The sequence below is a fragment of the Barbatula barbatula genome, assembly GCF_947034865.1.
Source record: "Barbatula barbatula genome assembly, chromosome: 17".
Classification (NCBI taxonomy): Eukaryota; Metazoa; Chordata; class Actinopteri; order Cypriniformes; family Nemacheilidae; genus Barbatula; species Barbatula barbatula.
Window position 1 is genome coordinate 8,678,984 of NC_136780.1, and position 22,799 is coordinate 8,701,782.

At 40.7% G+C, this 22,799-nt stretch overlaps 1 protein-coding gene across 3 annotated transcripts in view; it reads right to left on the bottom strand.

The window, feature by feature from the left end:
- The window catches only part of samd11 (sterile alpha motif domain containing 11), a 53,373-nt gene extending 31,251 nt beyond the window's left edge, over positions 1-22,122 (bottom strand). For 2 of the 3 annotated variants that reach the window (XM_079478703.1, XM_079478702.1), the window contains exons 1-4: positions 20,910-22,122; positions 19,928-20,019; positions 11,269-11,441; positions 108-217 (exon numbers count right to left, since the gene is read on the bottom strand). In XM_079478703.1, the coding sequence (XP_079334829.1) occupies positions 108-217; positions 11,269-11,441; positions 19,928-20,019; positions 20,910-21,366 (832 nt within the window). In that variant the 5' untranslated portion in view covers positions 21,367-22,122. Of the gene's footprint in view, positions 1-107; positions 218-11,268; positions 11,442-19,927; positions 20,020-20,723; positions 20,833-20,909 lie in introns of those variants that run through there. The other variant, XM_079478704.1, reaches the window with a different exon arrangement.
- Positions 22,123-22,799: the final 677 nt, after the last annotated feature.

Here is a 22,799-nt window from a genome sequence, read left to right on the forward strand (position 1 = left end):
ATAATAAGGACTATAAACATAGAAACAACATACCAGAACATTCATCTCTGATTATGTTTTGAATGTGTAAATGTGTCCCAGGTGTGTCGTCTCTAGGCGTGTCTCACCTGAGTGTGTGGAGGCGAGGCTGAGGTCGGAGCTAGTCTGGCTCTCGGGCATTCCGTGCTGTCGGGTGTGGTGCAGGTTGGAGATGATCGTTGAGAGGTCACTGTCACGACTGCGAAAAGGGAAAAAGAGAGAGAGGGTTAATATCTCGACGTCAAACTTACCAAATGAACATATTAAACGCTATATAGCACAATTGCACCATCAACAACCCAAAAATGCAATCGAACACGGCCGACCTGCTACACTCCGCCGGTATTCATGTCAGGTTTCGTCCCTTGAAGCCGAGATGTGTTCTGCCTTTGGCTCTTTTGCCCTGCTTCTGCGTTCATTGTCTTTTGGATTTTAAGCGTATAATGAGCACTGACAGACTCCTGCGTCAAGCAGTTTTGAGGTTCATCCAGTCTCATCTTCAACCTTAAGATGTTCTAATCAACACATTCAAGTCATAAGCAGTTTATGAGCTTAAAACCAGGTGATTATGGTTTTTATGATCGCGCTGCTGAAATCGCCTGGGTCTCTGGAGACAAACGAGGTGCACGGGGGATGAGTATAATCTCCACAGATCTGTCATTTTACAAAGGGGACATGATAAGTGATGAACAAAAGCGGATGGTTTACCACATAATATGAGTGTGGATTTAGACATTTGAAAGGCTGAATAAAATCTGTGGAGTTCTTGCATATTATTTTAGGATGTGTTTTAGGCACTAATGTGTCTTATGAAAAGATGCAACCTTGACTTCCAGAGAACTGTTCATGCCAGCTATTTTGAGCCTGTGACGAAACCGTTGACTATTTAGCTCAAGCATGTCCTATCTGGGATCTGAGAGACTCAAAACGCTGTTTAGTGTCTTTAAAATCCAACTTAAAATTTCATCATCACGTCGAAACATCTTGAATATATGCTTCCAATGTCCTCCATGGAAAAATACACGTTTGGGGTTACAGAGCTTCTGGCTATAAAACATGAATAAATGCAATACGTTGCATTTATTGACCCACTATAGCACCTGTAATTCTCCATGTGAATGTGTTGTATTGTATATTAATTAGTGATATCAATCGATTAATAAAATTAAACGATTGAACATAAATGTTTTAAAATTATTTCACAAATAAAAAATTTCTGATATTAGTACTGCAAATAATTTCTCCTTTAATTTTTCATTATTTTAACATTAATTAAAGCCGTTACGTATGCTACGTAAATTGTGTAAAAAAAATATTTATCCGTTAATCTGAAAAATAAAATTTGCAAGCGTTAACACGTTAATATTTTTTTTTATATTATTAAAAAAGTGGAGTAAAAAAGTTTTATCAAGGGCAATACAATTCTCAAAACAAAAGATAACATCAAGTTAAAACATCAATAATATCTGTCAGGTCTCAAAAATCCATTTGACCCTATAATGAACCCCACCAAACATAAACACAGTAAAGTCAATCTGAACAGAATTTGAGGGTTCAAGCAATCAGCAGACTGACAAACTGATCCCAGATCAGAACCGCTGTCTTTTCTCTACACTTGTCTTCTCTCTCCCTTCAAGGCCAACTGAAGGGTTTACAGATTAGGATTGAACAAGGCCATTCCCTCCATCCATCCATCCCTCCCCTTCTCATCCCTTTCTCACTCATCCAACCCTCCATTAACCCACGTCAGCCCTGCTCGGGCCATGTCGTCTCTATAGAAACGGATAGCAGAAGTGTGTCATGAAGGTATTTTAATGCAATCTGATTATAGCTTTGATCGCATTATAACGCATAATGATTTCAAATACCCGATTAGCATTTAGCTAATATCAGATGCACATCTCGCAGCCCAGTCAGTCTGTGGGTTGCTCTACTGTCAAAAGAAGTCTGAGGGAGGTTTTCAGGGGGCACTCTCGGCTGTGTCGGGCTGTGGCCCTGCTGTTTGGAGCAGTAGAAATGCTAGTTTTACAGTGCACAGATTACAAACTGGGTTTTAGTAATGTCAGCCTGTCACACTTACAGTTCAGCTAGAGGCAGCACAGCATACAGGAATTTATTCCTCATGACCGGACACGGCTGCAAATTTACTTGTCATTCCGAGAACTCAAAATGTCAGGACAAAAATGTATTGGTTGACTGTATGAGACGCAGAATCATGGATTATATCTTGATAATGACAACATTATCAGCATCAAAAGTGTATAATGACATCATCTACAATACAGATCATCTACAGATAATATTTCTTTGACGTTGTTTATGTATTAAATATCGTTCACTCATTTGGAAAATGCAATATATTATACCATACTTCTCTATAAACTTTAATCTGTCATTCATAGGTCATCCAAGTTCCTCTGTTCATCCCTTTAACAGTGCATCAGTCCAAACAACGTCTCCATCTTCCAATGTTCATTCTGGCAGCTAAGGGAGGCTATTATCCTCAGACGGAGGCTCTGCGGTGAGCTCGCCAGCAAGGACATTGTTAGCGGGTTAATTAGCACACTTTTCCCGGGCTGTCCCGGAGAGGGCCGTTAATGAGGCCTCCCACGACCGGCGGGCAAGGTCATAATCTGCGTCAGGGATGGAGCTAAAACCCGGCAGCCTGAGTCAGCGATCCCGCACAGGGGAACATAGGACGGACCTGACAGCTACGCTTAGGACGCGAGCTGCGGCTTATCGCACGCTGAAGACGATCAGCATAATCTCTATCTAAACTGGTCAATACCTCTTACACTTAAACCCCAGATATGACCCGCAGAGAAATAGGGCATGCACAGGGTTATAGTCGTCTGTGTTTTTAGTTTTTTTTAAAAACATGCTCCATTACAAATTATGGTCTGCTGCATGTAATTATCTTCAGAAAATGAAATAAAAGTGAATAAGTAAATAAAGCAAACTGTAAAACTTGCTGTAGTTTTGCCAGAAATTTACTTTAGATTGAATTACCTCACTTTTGAGATTTAAAATGAGCAAGAAGAGACTGTCATTAGCACATCAACACTGCAAAACATGCAGCATTTATGTCTTGTTTTGTTAAGCAAAATCCTTAAATTACAAAACAATTACATGACAAGAAAAGTGATGTCAAGAGATGTTTCGTCTTGTTTTATAAAATAAAATAAATTTATGTTTAAAACAAAAATGTTAATTAAATCTACAGTAAGTCACTGGCAAACCTGCTACAAAACTACAGCAACGTTTTACAGTGTATAAATAAATAAAAATGTACTTCACTGATATTAATAAATGTTTGATAACTGATGACCGATAAGATTAAATATAAATCTTTAATAAAAGGTTATCTGATCTATTTGGCAGGTACTGTATATATAAAATATTTAAAATCCAGGTAGTAAGACAAGGCAAAACTTGCAAATATTCGATATGTAGATTACCTTTAAATCATGAATTCATAAGAATAATAGTGAAATATGTGTGAAAAGGGATAATATTACTCAGGAAAATGCTTAATTGATTGTTTTCAACCAGAACAATCAGAAATTGATATTATCATTTTACTAAATGATATCATAAATATGAATCCATTCACTAAAACAGGCACGTTTGAAGCGTTTCACAAATATGAATCAAACTAACCAACATCTGCTACTTTAGATCAGATATCACCAGCAAAACATGAATCGGGTGCATTCAAAGCAGCTTTACAGTCTGTGCTTTACAAAGAAATGAAAATCTGTGACACCACAACGAAGAGCAAAAAATCTTTCCAAGGGCAAAGTTTTGCATCAGCTGTGTTGTTACTACTAGCAGACACATTTCCTCACCACAGCGCTCACATGCACTGCTGAAAGCACTTCCATCTGTTCTTGATGTGCGTCTCATACAGGAGCACTGGGTCTATGAGGAGGGTTTGTGGTTAAATATGGAGAAAACCGAGTGCACACCTGTGCATAGCTTCGCCTGACGTTGAGCGAAGATTAAAAAATGCTGTATATGTGATAAAACTCCTTTATATGTAGCTGTGCTGCTTGTGCAATATATTTATATCCAAATTGCACATTCTGCAGCCATATGATTTTATTGTCAGTGGGACGAGTAAATGGGTAAGTAAGTATTGACATTTCAGGTGTACTATCCCTTTAAGACAGTGTTTCTCAAACTTTTCCTGCCATTCCCCACTTTGGAGGTAAAGAAGGGGTTCAAGCCCACCTGTCCCCAATAGCCAAAAACAAAATGGTAATAAGGTCCACTGTCTGTCTTGGTTTTCTCTGCGGGTGCCGAATCTCCAGTTTTCTTTTCTTTGCGATCTGATGTTGTTTTAAGTCATTTTAAGTTTTGAGTGTATGGTCAATAATAAAGTAAATAATAGAGATGACACAATGTCCACCCATCTGTCGCGCCTCACTTGTCATGTCTTTATTCCCCATCAGTGGGGTCCGCCCCACACTTTGAGAAACACTGCTTTAAGACAATGGCCGATAGTTTTTTGCTTGTTTGTTACTTTGGAATAGCTGGACATTTCCGACACGTTTGATCTCAGATTGGGTGCCATATGTACAGTCATTTTTTGTAATAAAAAACATCGAATGAATGGCAGGAATTTAACAACAGACTTGAGATTAAGATAATGTGGCGGACCCAGTGGGCCTCATGGCAGCAAGTGTGTCAGGTGGGGGGGTGATAGTGCCAGCACAAGTGCCCCTGCAGGGACCCAGGAGACACAAGCTGGCGCCATATACAGAGGTCACACGAAGAGAGTTGGCAGACTGGGCATCCTGACGCCAGGGCTTACACTATTACTGAACACAGTGCTGATAGTCTCACCCTGACACAAACACAAAGTGGTGCCAAGCAGAAGGTGAGAAAGCATGTGGGGAGATGCCTCCTTTTTACATAAAGTGACAGACGAATGAACTAATAACTAGCACCGTATAAAAAAAATGTAGCAGTTACTTTTACAACACTAAACTGTTATTGTATTTCTATGAACACCCATCCAGTTTCCACAAGCATACAGTGAATACAAAATAAAAAAAGTATACTTATGCTAGAGAAGCTAGAAAAATCTTTGAAAAAAAATCAATATTTTTCTCTGTTTTTAAATAGCAAAAAAGTCTGTTGTTATTCTGCTCACATTCGAAGCGAGCGGCCGGGCCTCAACTAGCGAAGGGAGCAATAAATAAATATCGAAATAGATACATAAATAAATGAGAGTGCAGCGCAATCTCCCGAGCTTTCTTGTTGTTCCTGCCTCACAGAAACTGATGGGAGGTCGATAAGCATGCGGAAACCCAGAAAAGTAGAATATTATTTCGCCGCACTGAAGGTTGCTTTGTGCTGTTTTATAATTTGAAAATGTGAAGAGCGGAAAAGGCTTTGAGAGAGATGTCTAGTGAAATGTCTGCTTAAAGACAGCTGCCCTCTCTACTTGTGACATTAATGACATTGATTAACTCATGAGGTTGATGTCAAGTCAATCAAAGCAGATGCTAACAGGAAAACAACACATGATTAAAGCATCTTCACTGTTTTAACTGCTTACACCGGAGTGACAGGGATAAGAACTGCAGTCAGCTGGAACACTGGATGTGTTCAGTGTTTATGCTCTTACAAGACACCTTCTAGAAACATCTGCAGAATGACTTTCTATAAACAGGATATACAGCTGCATTTGATGAAATTGTTTTGTTCTAACATTCTGCAGTGAATTGACTGGAAACTGCACAGAAAGCTGAAGCCCGGTTCACAATTGTGATGCAACTAAAATAATCTCGACTTTAAAAAGGAAATTCCCATGATTTAGATTCACTAAAATACATTTTTATACCTGAATGCAAGCAAAATGCATACGTTTTTAGAATGTGTCTCTGAACATTGAAAGAGATTTTTTTAGTTGTTGTTGCTTTTTTGCAATAAAAAGTTAGACATAACAGGCCTCGGTTGCAATTAAGTCCATTTTCCGTTAAGCACGGGTGCAACAACAAAACACATTTGATGAATTTGTCTATTTCTAAGAGGGCTTTAAAGTACACTCTTCCTGTAAACTTTAGAACACACTTTAGCCTGGAACTGGACGACAACCACTAATTATTGCCTCAGGAGTAGGTTCTTTCCAGGAATCCTACAGCATCATGTCGCCTTCCCATCAGTGTGTCGTGCAATGCTCCGAAAATTGCATAGGGAAATGCCTTAACAAAACAGATGAATGAATGGAGCACATGGTCACATCATTTGAGGTCAACTCTTGAGTACACATCATTTTCTCAGGTCTGAGAGTGGCGCTACGAAGGACCACACAAATGGATTGAATATGAATGATTCTACTAAGCCCAGTATAACTCACCACCCAAACAGCAGACTGTGTGAAAAGAAAAGTAAGTATTTTGATCCGCAATCTGTTTCGTGCTGAGTCAATTTCATCATAAAGGCTTTATGCAAGTGCAAAAATATCTTTACAGGAAAACTATTCGCAGACGGCTACTAGACGATTTTTGTAAATGAATTATATTCTATATTCTAGCATTATATCTGATGCACATTGCATGAAACAAACTTTCAGACTTGTTACTTAACGTGTCAAATAGTACTACAGTCTAATTTGAAAAAGAAAACTTTTAACTGTACATACCCGCATTTTATGACCCCAGTGCTCTACAGAACCTGGTTTTGGTTGGTTTCAGTCCTGAGGTTGAACCATCTGATTTCCACTTCTGGCTAGCTGAGTGCTTATGTTTAGCTCCAGACAGCCACCAGAGCAGATGACGGAATGCCTTGCTGGACAAACGCTTCTAATGCTAAACACAGACAGGTCGGGCCTTTTTCTAAAGCAGCCACAAAACCCGAGGGAAGACCGACAGTATTTCTACGCAGGCAGGTGCAACAGCTGTATGATTTATCTGCTTTCACTGTCCCTCATGCTGAAAAGGAGGGTCCACCATTCGGGAAACAGCCTGCCTCCTCCCCTGCTTCAAGTAATCCAATTATGTTTCTACATGTAGTGTTTTCAATTGATTATGAATAACAAAAATCAACACATAATTGTGCTAAATGCATTCATACATCAACTGATAAAGGATGGCTGGTTATAGTTTAAACTAATTTTTACACAGAATAATAATGCAAAGTAAATACGGGATGGGATTTATTGAGGTCTTGCTCAACAGGGTGTCCTCTAAGTAAGTATACTCTCTTATATAATCCGTTATGGTTACTCAGTAATGACCCAGACAAGCAGTCAGCACTTCTCAAAGCCCTGCTGTTGACACACTTGATGGCTCAGGTAGGTTTGAGGAAATAATTGGCATTGCCTTGAAGCGAATACTATAACATCTCATACTCATAAATGTTATTACTACATTATGATTTCTTCAGATGGGAAGTGCGACTTTATATAAAATAGCTTAATAGACGAAAACCGTAAAAAAAAAATGAATGTGCACATTAGTGTGAGAGTCTAATTATTTCCTGGTACGTGTGGTTAAAAATACACATGTGTTAATGGTAAATAAACGTAATAGCACTTTAAAAGTGTATTAATTATAATCCTATTTGCAACTGTAAATACACCAAATATAAGATAAAATATAAGAATATATAAAACCACCTATGTGGCATGTGGCATACTCTAAATTAAAGTGATACCCAAAAATGAAATTTCTGTCATTATATACTACCAACGGTGGTACCCATTCACTACTATTATAAAGACACAAAAAACAAAGCCAGTAAATGGGTACTGCCGTTGTTTGGCTAAAGGGTAAGTAAATGACAGAATTTTTATTTTTGGGTGAACCGGGAGAAAACATTTTAGATCTCTGCACTATTTTTGCGATTTTGTGACATTGACCATGTAAACCCCTTTAGGACAAAATCATGCTGGGACAACATGGAAATTAAAAAAGTACACATTTTCAATTCAACTCAAACTGTTATGCTGATAATATACTTCAGATTATATTCAAATTATAATACATAAAACATGCTAAACTAAAACATTTGTACAAGCAGCCTCAGAGTTTATATCAGATACGTCTGCACTCAAGAAACGCTATACACGATTCCACCACAACACTATTATAAACTGCGATGATGAGGCGTAAATACGGTCAAACGTAAAAAGAAATCCCCATCCTTCACCATCCATTGACTAAATCCAATTTGTTAAGACCCCTCCACAACTCACTTATCCCGTCCAGCTCAATGGAAATTGAATTTCATAGATTGAACATCCCATTATCTCCTCTGGTCAGATCTTCATCTGAGTAAAGTAGGGGTGAGGTGAGCGGCCCCGGAACAGAGGAGAGACGAGGCTCCTCGCAGTCCGCCGCCTTTAACAGGGTAAAAGCCCTAGATATTAGTCGAAAGTGTTCTTTAAATTCATTAGCGTCTTCGCGCGCGGGCGTATGAAGTGTTGGGGGGAAATCTCTGTAATAGCGTTAGCCGGCAATTCTGGCTCCTTCGCCGTCCTTGGTGTCACAGGGTAAGTGGCTCATAGGAGCCGGACGGCTCGGGGGTTGAGTAAAGGTGGCGAGAGGGAAAAGGTTGGTAGAATTTTGCACCTGACCAGTTGTGAGCGGATCACCTCTACAATAGTAGCTCAGACCCCTTCTTTATTAAAAAAGAAGGCCTATACAACTAATTTTGATCTCAAAACATCGGTTTCGTGTACAACAAAGAAAAAGCAAACACATTGCCTTGGCCGAGGGGGTTTCACAATGATGTTTTTATAAAAATCTAAATCCGACATTTCTGTGACCCTTCTATGCTAAAAGAGGGCATGACCTCACACGTATGTACTGTATAGGGCAGCGTAGAGACTGAAATCCCAACAGTTCTGTGTAACAACCCAAAATGACTGCTTAACACCAATAGGCATCAACCCAAGCCTCATACATTCTACAACCAACTGAACAAGCGGGATTTCCTCTTCATTTACAGCATTAAAAAGCAGATAACCAGTTACTACTGTTTCAAAACCTAAAAAATAAATGTTACGTAAAGAAACAAAAATGCTACTAAATGTGTAAACTTTTAACTATATGCGTCAGTGGTTGCTTTAGGAAACACTGACAGGTTCTATGCTAACAGACATTTTTAGCAAGAGCCAAGTTGCTAATGAGAGAAAGAGAATAGTGTCTTCTCTTTCTCCTCTCATTAGAAGCGCTGAGGTTTCATGGAGATTTAACTATCCAAAAACACCGTATCCAGACGCCGCCAACACAAACTCTCGGTGAAACAGATGCTGACTCCTAATTTCAAAATGTGACTGAAAAACTACCGATACTCACAAGACAGAAAACATCCTTCTTCAGTCGGTCTCAAAGCAACAGCTAGCTTTGAAAGGACCGCTCTAGTGATTAAAAGTAACTTAATAATAGATCACAACCTCGAGGCTGATCTTTTCAACAAGTTCTTAAGTAAAAAAGCACAGATGGGTTAACAAAAATGTGGTTCCCCAGACTCACCTGTCAGGGGTTACATCTGCTGGCTAGTTATCACCCGTAATGCATTTAGGCGGAACGAAAACACAGGCGGAAACCCTATAGCTTTAGCCACTGCTCTTAACTCGCCGCGGCACTGACCACAGGCAAATAAGCTTCTCCAGGCTTGTGTGCCAGAGAGGAGGGAGGCCAAACACAGCTCATGAAGATTTAATGAATGCTGAATTCCTTAATTTCCCCAGCACTGATTGGAGACGGAGATGTGGAACTTGTAGCACATTACCATGCGTTTTATTTTTACGGTAAGCGTACCTTCTGTGCTTTATGCAACTAGCTCATCAATATTAAACTGCTCCAGCCGGACTTTTATAGCCAGGCCCACACAGAATCTCTGTGTGCACAACTCAGAAATTGGAACGGCTAATGTCCATAAAACTGTACAGTACATTAGCAAATGTTTACATTTTAAGCTATGATTAAGAGTGTAGCACACTTTGCTGTTTCTTTAAACTATGTTTTAATCATTTCAATAGAGTTGTGTGGATAAAGAATCAGAAAAGTTCACAAATTCTGTCTGGGTCTTGTTGTAGCGTAAAGTCCACACTGCCACCCTATGAAAGAAAACTATTGCAGTATAATGGAGTCATATAGTAATGCTTTGGTGCTTTGATATTATGGCGTTTCATTGTAGGCCTACTCTATAAGGCCCACAAAGGCTCACGAAAACAGAATTTTCCTTTTTATGTGAACTTTCCTTTAAACTCTCCCAGAAACATGCTGGTTGGAAATATCTTCACATCCTGATAGCAATCAAGAAGTATACTGGTCAAATAATTTTTGTATTTATATGTCGTCTGTAAAAGGCGTAGGACCAAAAAACGTTTGCCCAATTAAAACATTCTGGACGAACGTTTTGACGATAGCCATTGGTTGAGACTGGTCCTGTTTACATATTCATCCAACGTCATTTTCATCCCACTGCGCACCCAGTTCACGCAGACATCATATGTCATCAGTACGCTAACGTCCGCTGTTTCAATATAGAGAGAATGGCGGAGAAGCAGCAAAAACCTGATTTGCCGGAGGAACCCACAACTAGTTAATATAAAAAACAAAATACATTAGTGACGACCATGAAACGTCTGGACCACGAAAGAGGAAAAACTCGAATTAACATTGATGCCGCTTTTACGCGACAGAGACAGCTCCGGGAGGAAAAGGGTATGAACGATGATTCCATGGCTGCTCTGTTTCTTTTGGACAGGTATGTACATGCTTCGATAAGAATGTATTGGAGTTTTGGAGGAGGCGTGGCTTTGGAAGGCGATTTGCATGGAGGGTGGGATCATGATTTCAGTGCTAGCAGGCTAAAGTTAGCACCTTAAGACATCAAGCATTCTGCCTTTAACACCAACGTTTTGCATTAAAATTTCAGGTAGCTGCTCTCAAAACATAACAGAAGATCAAGTAAATCGGCTGTAAATACATCCTAAAATATTATCACCTTTTATATAGTTAGAGGTGAGAAGGTAAGAAGTGAGAGTGTGTGTGTGTGTGTGTGTGTGTGTGTGTGTGTGTGTGTGTGTGTGTGTGTGTGTGTGTGTGTGTGTGTGTGTGTGTGAAAACAGGGAACTATAAGGCGTCCATAAATCATCTTTTTGTGTTGTAACGACAGCTGACCCCTTTCCTGCAGGCCAGGCTTGGCGCTACCAATCCCTGCCGTGGACTGGCACTTGGCTTTCACCCACCCACCCACACACAATCTCACACAAACACAAGTTCTCACCTCTTTCTCATGATACTGTAGTGCAGATCCTCCTGTTTGATGTCTGCATGATCTCCGCTGGCCCTCTCACTGCCCTCGCTGTCGTCACTGCTGAAAACGGAGGCCAGCTCCTTTTTAGGCACCCGTGTTGGAGGCAGGGGAATGGTGCGTTTCTCTGCCAGTCGCCCACGGTTCTGTAGGAGCACAGATTGAGACAGAATGACACTCTGCTCACACAGCTTTCCTCAATAATACTGGCTTAAAGTGTGGTGTACAGTGATCATCGAGGTTTCCATCTTTCTAGTTAGTCCAGGCTTACTTAAACTCATTCCTAGAAGGTGTTGATTCAAACTGTTCCAAAAGACCCCAGAGGTCACATGCATTTAATGCAGTAGCTACTGAATCTCGTAAAATGATGAAATACGAATCACAGGTCATGTCTCTCAAGCAAATAATGGTAAAACGTAAAAAGGAATTACACAACACACCGAATTGAAGACCTAAAAGCAAAACTCAGCCGGGAATAGTCATTCAGAGGTAAAGACCACTGATCCACACTGACCATGATGAACGATGGGTGAGTGATTGAGACGTGATAGTGATTCTCTCTCTCTCTCTCTCTCTTCGCATCAGACATCTGAAGACAGCGAGGGATGAAGGGGTTGAGGGCCCTTCGGGGTTTAGTGTGTGAAGCTGGGCGACCTTTAATGTGACCTGAAGGGGTCAGTGCAGATTTCTATGTTTCCATCTCTACCCATGAGTGAACATAGAAGGAAAGAGAAGATTCAGAGAGAGAAGATGACGAAAAAGAGAAAAACAGTATAAGACTGTTCCCTTTGAAAAAATCTTCAACTGAAAAGTCTGTTTGTGTGAAAGGGTGCTGTGTGTGTTTGTGTGCGCGCACTCCTGCATCTCAGCTTTGTTAAACTTTGCAGAGCCCTGCAGCTATCCTTCCTCCACACCCAAAGCTTGCACGCGCGCATACACATATGCAGAGCATCCCACAAGAGCTCAGGCGTGAGTGGCAGGCCGGGGCAGGAGGTGGAGAGACTAGCCAAGAGGCAAACAGGTGCAGCCCCTCTGGATTCTCTCAAGTGGCATACATTAAAAGAAGGAGGGGAAAAAGCAGAGAAAGATAAAAACATCCCTGAGGATGGGCAGGCTGCACACACTGTTTTCATGAGTAACCGTCTTTTTACTTTTTGCAGAGAAAGCAGATTTTTCTCAGTGCTATCTCTTTCTGTGTTTTTTAACAGAAAATGTTATATTTCTAAAGCTGAAGTGTGTAATTTATTCACAAATGGAATTGGAAATTTCTTTTTTCAAACGGGTTGCCTGAATATTCTACCTATCTCTCATTGGCTGGACAAATATTTACTCCCGCGGCCCGCCCCAAGGCACACACACCACTGGTCGAGCCTGTGTTGCACTATGTTTTGATGGCACCACAGTATCACACAGCCAACAAAAAAAGTGACGGTTCACGCAAAAATGAAAAATCCATCATCATTTACTCACCCTCAAGTTGTTCTAAATCTGTAAACTTCTTTGTTCTGATGAACATAGAGAAAGACATTTTGAAGAATGTAGGAAAGCAAACAGTTCTGGGGCACTTTTGACTACCATTGTAATTTTTCCTACTATGGTAGCCAATGGTGGCCAAGACCTTTTCGATAACAAGCATTCTTCCAAATATCTTTCTCTGTGTTCATAAGAACAAAGAAATTACGACAGATTTGAAACAACTCGAGAGTGAGTAAATTACGACAGATTTCGTGTTTTGGTGAACTGTTCGTTTAGAGTTATCTCAAAATATTAAGTTTCAGTTTGAGAAACACTACACTAAGCTTTAAATTGAGTACTTCATTCCCAGTGTTATTTTAACTTTGTTTAGTGTTATTTAAAACATTCTGTTTGAACTGAAACAAATCTCTGATAAACACAAAATTATACAAACACGGAACCACAAACATACAAACAAATCATTCAAGTTCTGACTCGAAGTATTCTTATCATCCACTAGGAGCCGTACGTAAAATCCACTTGTTTGCAAGCTGCTATACTGATGCTTTATCAGATAAAGTTGGCGTTGAGAGACGACTGTTACCCACATGGCCTCATCGGAGACAGGCCTTCACACACACTTCCCTGCCCCCATTCCTCCTCTCCACCCAGCCATCCCCCACCGCCACCACCCTTCTCAAGCTTCTCCCGGAAAGCCCCCGTACAGCCCCCTCGCTTTATTCAGCGTAACTGACGCAGAACCGGGGGCGGCAGCGCACGATTTCCGGTAACACTTCCGCACAGAGGGAGGCTGTTTCAAAACAAAAACATAAAAAAACTGGCCTTCAGTTCTCGCCTACACTTATGTACACGAGTGCAGGCACTGTCATTCAGGGATGGAAAAAAATATCTAATATGAATTTCCTCTTAGCAGTATTTCTATGAATAAGCCCACCCACAGTTAATGTCTGCCCATCAATGGGGCCAGGCTATATTTACATTTGTATAACACACCAACAGACACACAAATACAAAACCACACATGAATTAACACGAGTGAGTATTCGACTCGGTTGATGTTGCCGTCTTAAGCCCCATAAAACTCATGAGAGAAGTTATGAGAGATCTCGCAGACAAGATCTCACAAGTGAAAGCAAGAAATACAGTACAAAATAAACAGATTTTTTCCTAGATTCTAATTGGTCAATGAGGCCAAGTAATTAAAGCAACACCTGTTCATTTGCAGTTTTGTGTATAGAGAGTTTATACATTATGGATTATATTCACATATTCAAAACATATAGCGGTCTCTCATGTCTTATTGCTATGGTAAGGTTGTCCTCAGAAAAGTAAAAACCAGCCATGTTGGCTAAATGTTATAATTGACTCTAACAGAGCAAGGACGCATTTTATCAAAAAGACATTCTGTAACCACCTTGGTTGTAAAATAGCATTCACACTGACAGCGGCCAAATCCCTCAACCTGGTACCTACTCAACTTCAAGTAACTTTATTGCTGGATATTTAATCATAAAATAACAAAAAAGACCAACAGAACATACTTTGAAATGCTGTATAATGCGTTTTGCCTGCTATGATTTCTGAGGGCGTTCTTGGGTTTACAACATTGGCTCAGACTTGACAATATGGATGTTTTGAAAAAGCCAAGAGAAGTTTTCTTGGCACAACATTTTCAGAAAGGTGCGCTGGCCTTCTGCTAAGACACACATGCACCAACACACAAACATGCGTACAGAAGCAACGGCTCATGACATTCCTGCAGCTGTGGCGCGCTCCCCCAGCACTGTCCCCGGGGGACGAATGCCTAATGAGTCACGCGTCTGTCTGCTCTAACCTCTGTGTGTGCGTGCCGCAGCCATGCTGTGCATAAGTGTGGAGGCGGGACGCTGGGCAGACTTGGCACAAGCTGGGGTGGGGGCATGTGGGTTGGTGTTGCACGGGGGTTTAATGTATCTTCTTAAATCTATTGGCACAACACGGAGAAGAGAGAGAGATAAAGACTTTATGTGCTTCTGGATTACCACAAATTTGCCAGAGTCTTCTGGTACAATCATGTGATGAGAACTAAATCAACTTTTCACATTAACGCCCCACCAACCAACCTTCACATCACACCAACCCAATGTGTAAAAGCTTATAAAAGAATACTTTTTTTGGCATTTGAAGGAATGCTGGGGAGCTTTATATATGGCAAACTAGGAAAGAGTTGAAGAGCAGTGCCCCCTCAACCAATCCCACAACAACACCCCGACCCTGCAGGGTGAGCGGGCTGTGTCAGCCCAGTGAAGCGTTTCCCGGCGCAGGGAGGTCAGTGGCAGTCCAACCATGCGTGCCAAGATCTCTCTGCCTGTGTTTGGATACCCCCTCCCTTCCAAAAAGACAGCCACAGGAGAGCTTTATAGACAGGTACTGATTCCACCACACTCCCAAGAGTAAAAAACAACAGGAGCTGGAACCAAGAAAAAAATAAGTGTAGAAAGAAAGAAATCTTCAGCCTCCATTAAAACCAACTTCCAAAATACATTGAACAAACATAATATATAGTACAACTTAACTACATATATTATTATTAGAAAATAATATCACGTCTAAACGTTTTAGACATTTAGTGATTTAATGTAAGGTTAGTCGCAAAAATAAATCACAAAAAAATGTATTTCAGCAGATTACAGAAGAACTGGGTCAGTATGTAAAAAGTGATATTTGGGTGGAGTGTGTCCATATATAGCCGCTGTGGCTTTGTAATGATCTGCTGCACGGGCTGAAAGATAAGTCCTGTACCTTTCCCACCAACACCCACATAGACACGCCTATCTCTGATACCAGCACACACACCCTTCCCCCCGCCTGTAAACCTTTCCTGAACCATGTGCGACTCTTTAAACTTCACTGATAATATGTCCCGATTAATTTTTCCACATGATCCGAATGACAGGTGACCAATTTAAAGGTACACACACTATTAGTAGAAACTAACATTTCACCTGTAAGCAGAAGAAAAGATCCAGAGGCATTAGTGTGCTTCAAAACTTCTCTGCGGCAGCGGCGTCACAGTTTGAGACAAAATCGGCTAATGAAATCAACGGAAAAAGCCTGTTGTGAGTTTGGTGCGGCTTTCTAGTGGGCTCTAATTTGCTTTAATTCATGAATGCAACACACTGCGGAGACTGCCTGGCTGCTCGCTGATGTCCTGAGGAGGGATCCTGCCGTTGCCATAGCAGCATAGCCTCAGCTCCATGTGAGGGATACAAACACACGGCTACACAAGCGCTGGTACGGCGGACAGACGCACGCACACATTCTGTATAGCCCCCCGCGGCGAGGGAGCCGTTGTGAGACTGTATGGCGTCAGCCCCCGTTCCTGCTCGTACCCAGCCCTCCAGCAACGCTCTGCCAAATGAGAGTTGGCCTACGCTGTCAAACCTCACCTAATACCACACGCTCGACAGAGAAAATATCCTGCTCTAATTGTGCTGTCGTTAGTCAATTTGAATCGTGCGTTTAACACCTGAATGACTTGCACAAATAAACCGTTTGTACGAATGTTCTACCATGTCTTTGCATGTGGTAGGTCGGAGTGTTAAAGGAATATAATTCTTCGCCCAAAGAAAATCAAAAGTCATTGTACGCTCACTTTCATGTCGCCCGAAACCTGTATACCTTTATTTTTCAGTGAAACAACACATTTTATTTAGTTGTTTTCATACAATGACAGTTTATGATGAGCATGCATGTCAACCTTCAAAGTACAAAAAGCACCATAAAATGAGTTCACTGAGTGCACTATATTCTATTCTATTTCCCTAGCACTTTTATATAATCTTTAATATTGTTGGGGTTTAAAAAGAGCACAAACACCCTTTCTATAGAGAACGATTCAACAAAACAATTACATCATACAGGTTTGGGATGCAACGTAGGCGAGTAAGTAATGCCAAAAGAATTTAATTGTAAAAGTACATTAGAAAAAAGGTTTGGTAGCCTTATAATAAATAAATCTACAACTGTCGAAATTGCCCTCCTTGAAGGACCAACTCTGCAATGTTTATACTGCAACATCACGCTCCATGTTTTTAAACCAGCTTGATTCTCAACCAAACAGACCCCCACCGCAGCCCCCGACCCAGGACGTGGTGGGGGGAAGCCCAGATTCGACGAGATATTTACGAGACGGAGCGGAGTGTAATTTCCTGCCAGCCTCCACAAGTTCCGCTAAAAAAACAAGGGAAAGGAAGCACATTTCTCCTGGGAGACAACAGCCAGGCCAGCTGAATGACTCCGACTCTTAAAGGAACAACAACATCATCCATCCGTCTTCACAGAAACATACAAACAATGGCACCGTATCATCAAGCACTCTTCATTATCTACATAAAATCGTTTAAACAACAAACCACAACAGCTGAAAGATTAATAGCTCACATGTCCAACCTAAACTAAATGTTATAATGAACTCCTAAACCAAGAGTAAAACCTATATGACTTGCCTTTGATATGAGCAATGGCAACATTTACAGTACATTGTTTTGACAGGCGCATTTAAGCGACAGTAAAAAAAATGATCACTTATCGAAACCAAAACTTTTGTGCTGCGAACGTGATTCTACCAACTGAGCCACAGGAACACCTGGGAAAAAGCAACTGAAAAGTGAAAGAAAGCCAGAATGACGATTGAACGATTCAAAGTAATAAAACATGTCAAAACCATTAATGCCTCACAGAGACATGAACCCAAACACAGTGTGTCGCATATTCGGTTTTATTGAACGGGAAAGGGACTGATGGTTTGTACATGATTTTGTGTTTACATTTAATCTTGTTTGAGCTGTGGAACCAAGTTCACATAGGTTACGTTCACAGAGCAACAAAATACGGAGGTTACAACCGAATGTGAACTGAATTTTGTCTGCATGTAGGAGAGAATTAAAAAACAGGAGTTTGAAATAGAAATTACATGCTTTGATATAACATTTCGATATAACTATTGTGATCTGTTACTATGTTTACAGGCATTCCTCAAAGCTATCAGAAGTGGGTTTGACTTTGTTTACCTGTTCAGACATTATTTGCTCCTGCTTTTTGTTGTATGCACACACAGGCAATATAAGAGCCAAACCTTTTAGCAAATGCTGTTTTCAATACCAGACATTGACTGTGTGAACATAACCAAAGAAACTCTTTTAAAGATCCAAAATGGCTGAGAAGATGCCTTTTATACTGTTAAATGAAAATCACTTTTACTTCAACAATGTAAGATTGCAGCACTACATGGTGTTAGAATGCGTGTTGTTGACAGACTATGTGCAAAGTAAAATAGAAAGTGTGCACATATACAAATTTAACAAATAGAAGGGGTGTTAATTATATTCTTGATGTTTTGTATTTTTTGCATACGGAAACATTCGTATGTGTGAAGATTTATATCTTGTGTGAAAGAATTTGTGAGATGCATTCTGTATCTGGTCATAGTTTGACAGAAGCCTGCCTTGGCCCATAGAGATAATAGCTTTCTTTTCTTTTGATGTTAAAACCTATGTCAGTTTAACATCTTCGAGTAAGCCTTGTTCTTGAATAAGTATGTCCGCTGCTTATGCTCAGAGTTACGTCAAACCAATAAAGGTCACATAAATAGTGCAAACCGAAGATCAGAAACAAAAATCACCTCACAAAACAGTCAAATCTGAAATGGTGCAGATAAAGTCACACCCCTTAAAGGAAAAGTTAGTCAAAAATGTACATGTAATTCTTTATATTTGGTCATCTGTCAGATAAAGCCGTACAGAACACAACGCAACAGGTGACAAGCCTCCTTAGGTTCATCATCAAAATCAGCTTCCGTGAGATTCTGACGCCCTCAGTGTGAGGCAACGTAAGGGCCACAAACAACTAAGCCTTTAGGATTTTATCTCTTCTGGCTGTGGCTCAGGTCCTCCTCAACAGTTTACTACCTGCATCGCTCAAACACCTACAGCTTATCTGAAGTGCCTTTGCTTTGCGTGCCGCTGCCTCAGTAATCACCGGTAGCTGCGTTCAGTAGCTCAGTAAGCTTCTTACGCCCTTCCCCTCCCGATTAACCGTTAAAGGCGGCAACAGGCACGCTCAGATACAAACACAGCACCTGCGTGAACAAATACGGCAACCAACCAACCACTAGCTTGCTGCTCTGTGCATTCTCACACACACACACACAATGTTCATTGTTCTAACAGAGGTGATTGATACAATAAACTGAGAATTAAAGACATAGAGGTTCATACACCAGCTATAAACATTACTGATTAACTTTAGGATATGACCACTGTGATACTGCCATGTCATTTGGAGTCACATAAACAGAGTCAAAACATCTCTAAACATGCCCTCCGGAGAGAAGAACCTATCAACTACTCCCCGTTCTTTCTGACCTTCATGCATAGAGCCTACAGAAACTTGTTTGCATTTTTAATGATCGAAAAATGAAAAGATAGAGCATGCAGCATATTTGGCTTAACACCGACATGTGACCTTATTCTTCAGCTCTGATTCAAACACATCGAAACAACATTTCACAATTATTTGTACTTGGTCCTTATTTACTTTCTGAGAAACGTCTGTGACAGTACAAGTCAGTGTCATGAACCGCTTTAATGGGATAGTCCACCCAAAAATATAATTCTGTCCACATTAACTCGCCTTTAGATTGTTCCAAACATGTATACATTTCTTTATTCTGCTAAACACAAAGGAAGATATTCAGTAAGGAAGAATGTCAGCAACAAAACAGACCTCATCCCCCATTGACTGCCATAGTATTTATTTTCTCTACTAATGCAACTGTTAGATGAGATTTGTTTTGGTTGCCGACATACTTCCAAATATCTTCCGCTGTGTTCAGTGAAACAAAGACGTTCATACAGGTTTGGAACAACCTAAGGGCGAGTAAATGATGACAGAATTTAAAACAATTTTTTAAAGCAATTCAGGAAAAGAGGTTCAAACTTTATAATTCATCAGATGTCATTCACTGCTTAACCTTCCAATAAGCGTGTGGCACATTTGTACAAATCATAACACTTCAGAATAATCAACTTTAAGTTATAAATAAAGTAATGTATCCGTGTTTATATTTCAAAATACACAAACAAATCAAGTGATGAGGGGCCCAGTGTACACTTACCACAGGAGATGAAATTCTACAGCCGGGACAGTCACAAATTGGAGGATGTACCTGTAAGATTCCTTTGGACATAAGTGTCTTCAGACTTTTCCCTAGAAAATTAAAGAAAAAACTCATTAACCTTTAAGATAACTGGTAATGTACACGAAAGTATAGGACAATAGTAACATTGGTGATTATGTGAAAACGAACCCCTCCTTTAAAACGGAGTCATTCATTACTGGACGTCCCTGCACCTTCATGCATTTCTGTTACGACTAAGTTTAGCACATCTGCCATTCACCCAACAATCCGTCAAACTCAACATTCCATAACCCCACGACAACAGTGTCTTAGAAGTTCATAACCCAAGTGACCAAAAGCGATACTCGGAAGTCCAAACATTACCGTGTGGTGTCACGGATGTAACAGAGTACAAAATTAGTCTGTTAACCAAAATAAACTCATCCGAAAGGAGACTTGAAACATCCGATAATAACCTCACGTATCCCCAAAACGAAGGAAAAGACTTGACAAATGAACTGTAAATGTAACATCTTCGGGTTTGCTGTTTCCCACGTCATACATGTTTTCAACTAAAATCTAGTTATAATCTTCGCAAACACAAGCTGCTTATTTCAGCCCGTACATGCCTGATCGATCACACGTCGCTGTATTTTAATCCGCGTCACTGCGTTACGAGAACGTAATGTGTTTCATCTATTTGAGTTTATCTTAAAAATATACACGATGTAACACATTCTTGAATACCTGTTCAATATACACGATAATCGCCACATTACGCACTGTGACTTACAGTTATCTCAATGAAGTTCCCTGTTTCGCCAAAGTCAAGAAAAAAGTGTGCACTTCTCATTTTAATAAAGTAGTAACCGGTCATTTCCAAAAGCGCGATAGCGCTAACAGAGCCCACACGAATCAACATTACGCGTCGTTAAAAACGAATATACATACATACGCAGAGTGTATTGACTCGACTTACCCTTGTGCCTTATACTTCGTTTCCAGTCTTTTGCTGTCTCTCTTCCACTCACAAACTGGAACTCGTTTGGGGTGAGCCACTCACCCCGGTATTTGATGGAGGGCCCTTTGCTTCCCTGGCACAGTTTGTTAATGTACAACAGTGCCTTGTTTTCCCCGCATTCCACTTCGATACACGGCTCTCCGTTGTCGAAAAACGGCTGAAAGTCCGGGATGGAGGAGAACCTCTCCAGCATGAAGTCGTCCGGGTGATGGTGAAGGTGCTGTTGATGCAGCGCGCTGTCGTGAAGCCCCAAGTACGCGCGGTGATGATGGGCGAAAATGTGGTCGTAGGGCGGCGGATGAGGGGTCACCACGGGGATAGCGGTGGCATTTAAAGGGGCCAGGTATTCGGACTGGTTGAAGGCGGCTAATGCCATGTCTTCTCCATCCAATCTCTCCTTCTTGATGGCAGGCATGTTACCCAAAGCGCAGCGCCGGTAACGAGTGTTTAGCAGTTCATGCGTCCAAACTTATGTCCCTCTTTGCGGAGTTGGCGAGTTTAAAAGACTTCCAGACGCACCGGTGTGTTTTCGCCGCTCCCGCGTCGCTGGCTGACAGCAGCTTGCTTAAGTTCGGCGACAGATTGCCATTCACCACCACTTCAGTCTTCTCTATAGCCCTTCTCCTCACTGCACTGCTCGCATGACGGGTCTCCCCGCGCTCCTGCCCACAACATGTAATCGGTCTAACACCTGACATCTCCACCAGATATGAACGGAGAACATGGTTTAATGATTGTTTTATCCTTCAGTCCATTCAAAATACGTCCTTCAAAATAATCGCTGTCGACACTATAGTAACTTCGACGTGTTTATTTCCCTCGTCAACTCTGAATCGGTTCTAAGTTTCTTTCCGTTCGGAAAATTAAGGTCATTAACTAGGACGTTTTAACGCATAATGCGAGACGCATTTGCAGTGTAGCCCACGTTAAAGTTCAGAAGTACATGCACATATGGGTGTGAGCCAGACTGGCTTGGAGCATTTTAATGTGTGTCGAGGATAGGAAATAATTATGTTTTCTCTTGTGCGCCTTATTTTAAGTCTTGTGTTGCGACTGATGCCTGGCGCTAATGGCACTTTTCCCCCTCGCTCTTTCTTTTAACCCCTAATACGTCGTCGTTAAAGTCACGCTTTAGTTCACAGACCCAGACCAAACAAGATTTGCACTCTCCGCCGCTTCTCTCAAACTTGGCCCATTTAAACAGCGGAGGCAGCATGAGCGTGACCACTCTGAAGGGGGTCCGCGACGGACGAAGTCGCGTCACGATTTCCACTAACTGTTTAAAGTTCACGTACAACATGCATTTCATACCTCCATGGTATACTTTCCGTTCTAACACAGATAGTTGGTAAACGTTGTTAAGGTTAATGGATTTGTTCACCATAAAAATACAGGCTACATTGTTTATGGGCTGGTCAATTCATATTTTAGCAGCAATTTACTAATCTGCAAAGTCTGAATCGTAATCCAATATAAACTTGATGTTATGCGATATGAAAGGTATTGCATTCTGAGGTTATGCGAGGGAAACAATCTTTTAAAAAAGAACAATATATAAAAAGATAAATCCATTGGCAAACATTGCAAACCCCATTGTGGTTATCTAATATCTGAATATCTAAAAGAATATTAATCAACTATTGCTATTCAGCTGTTTTTCCATAGTAGGAATTACAATTTACTGATGTGATTAATGATCCATCGAGCCTATAGAAGACTTTTGGCATCGTTAAAAAGTTATTAATCCTTAATAATTAAAAAGTTACAATGAAAACACACATTTTGTAAACGTCCATGAATATAAGTGAATTCATTCCGCAATAAATGAATTTTATCTGACCATAATAA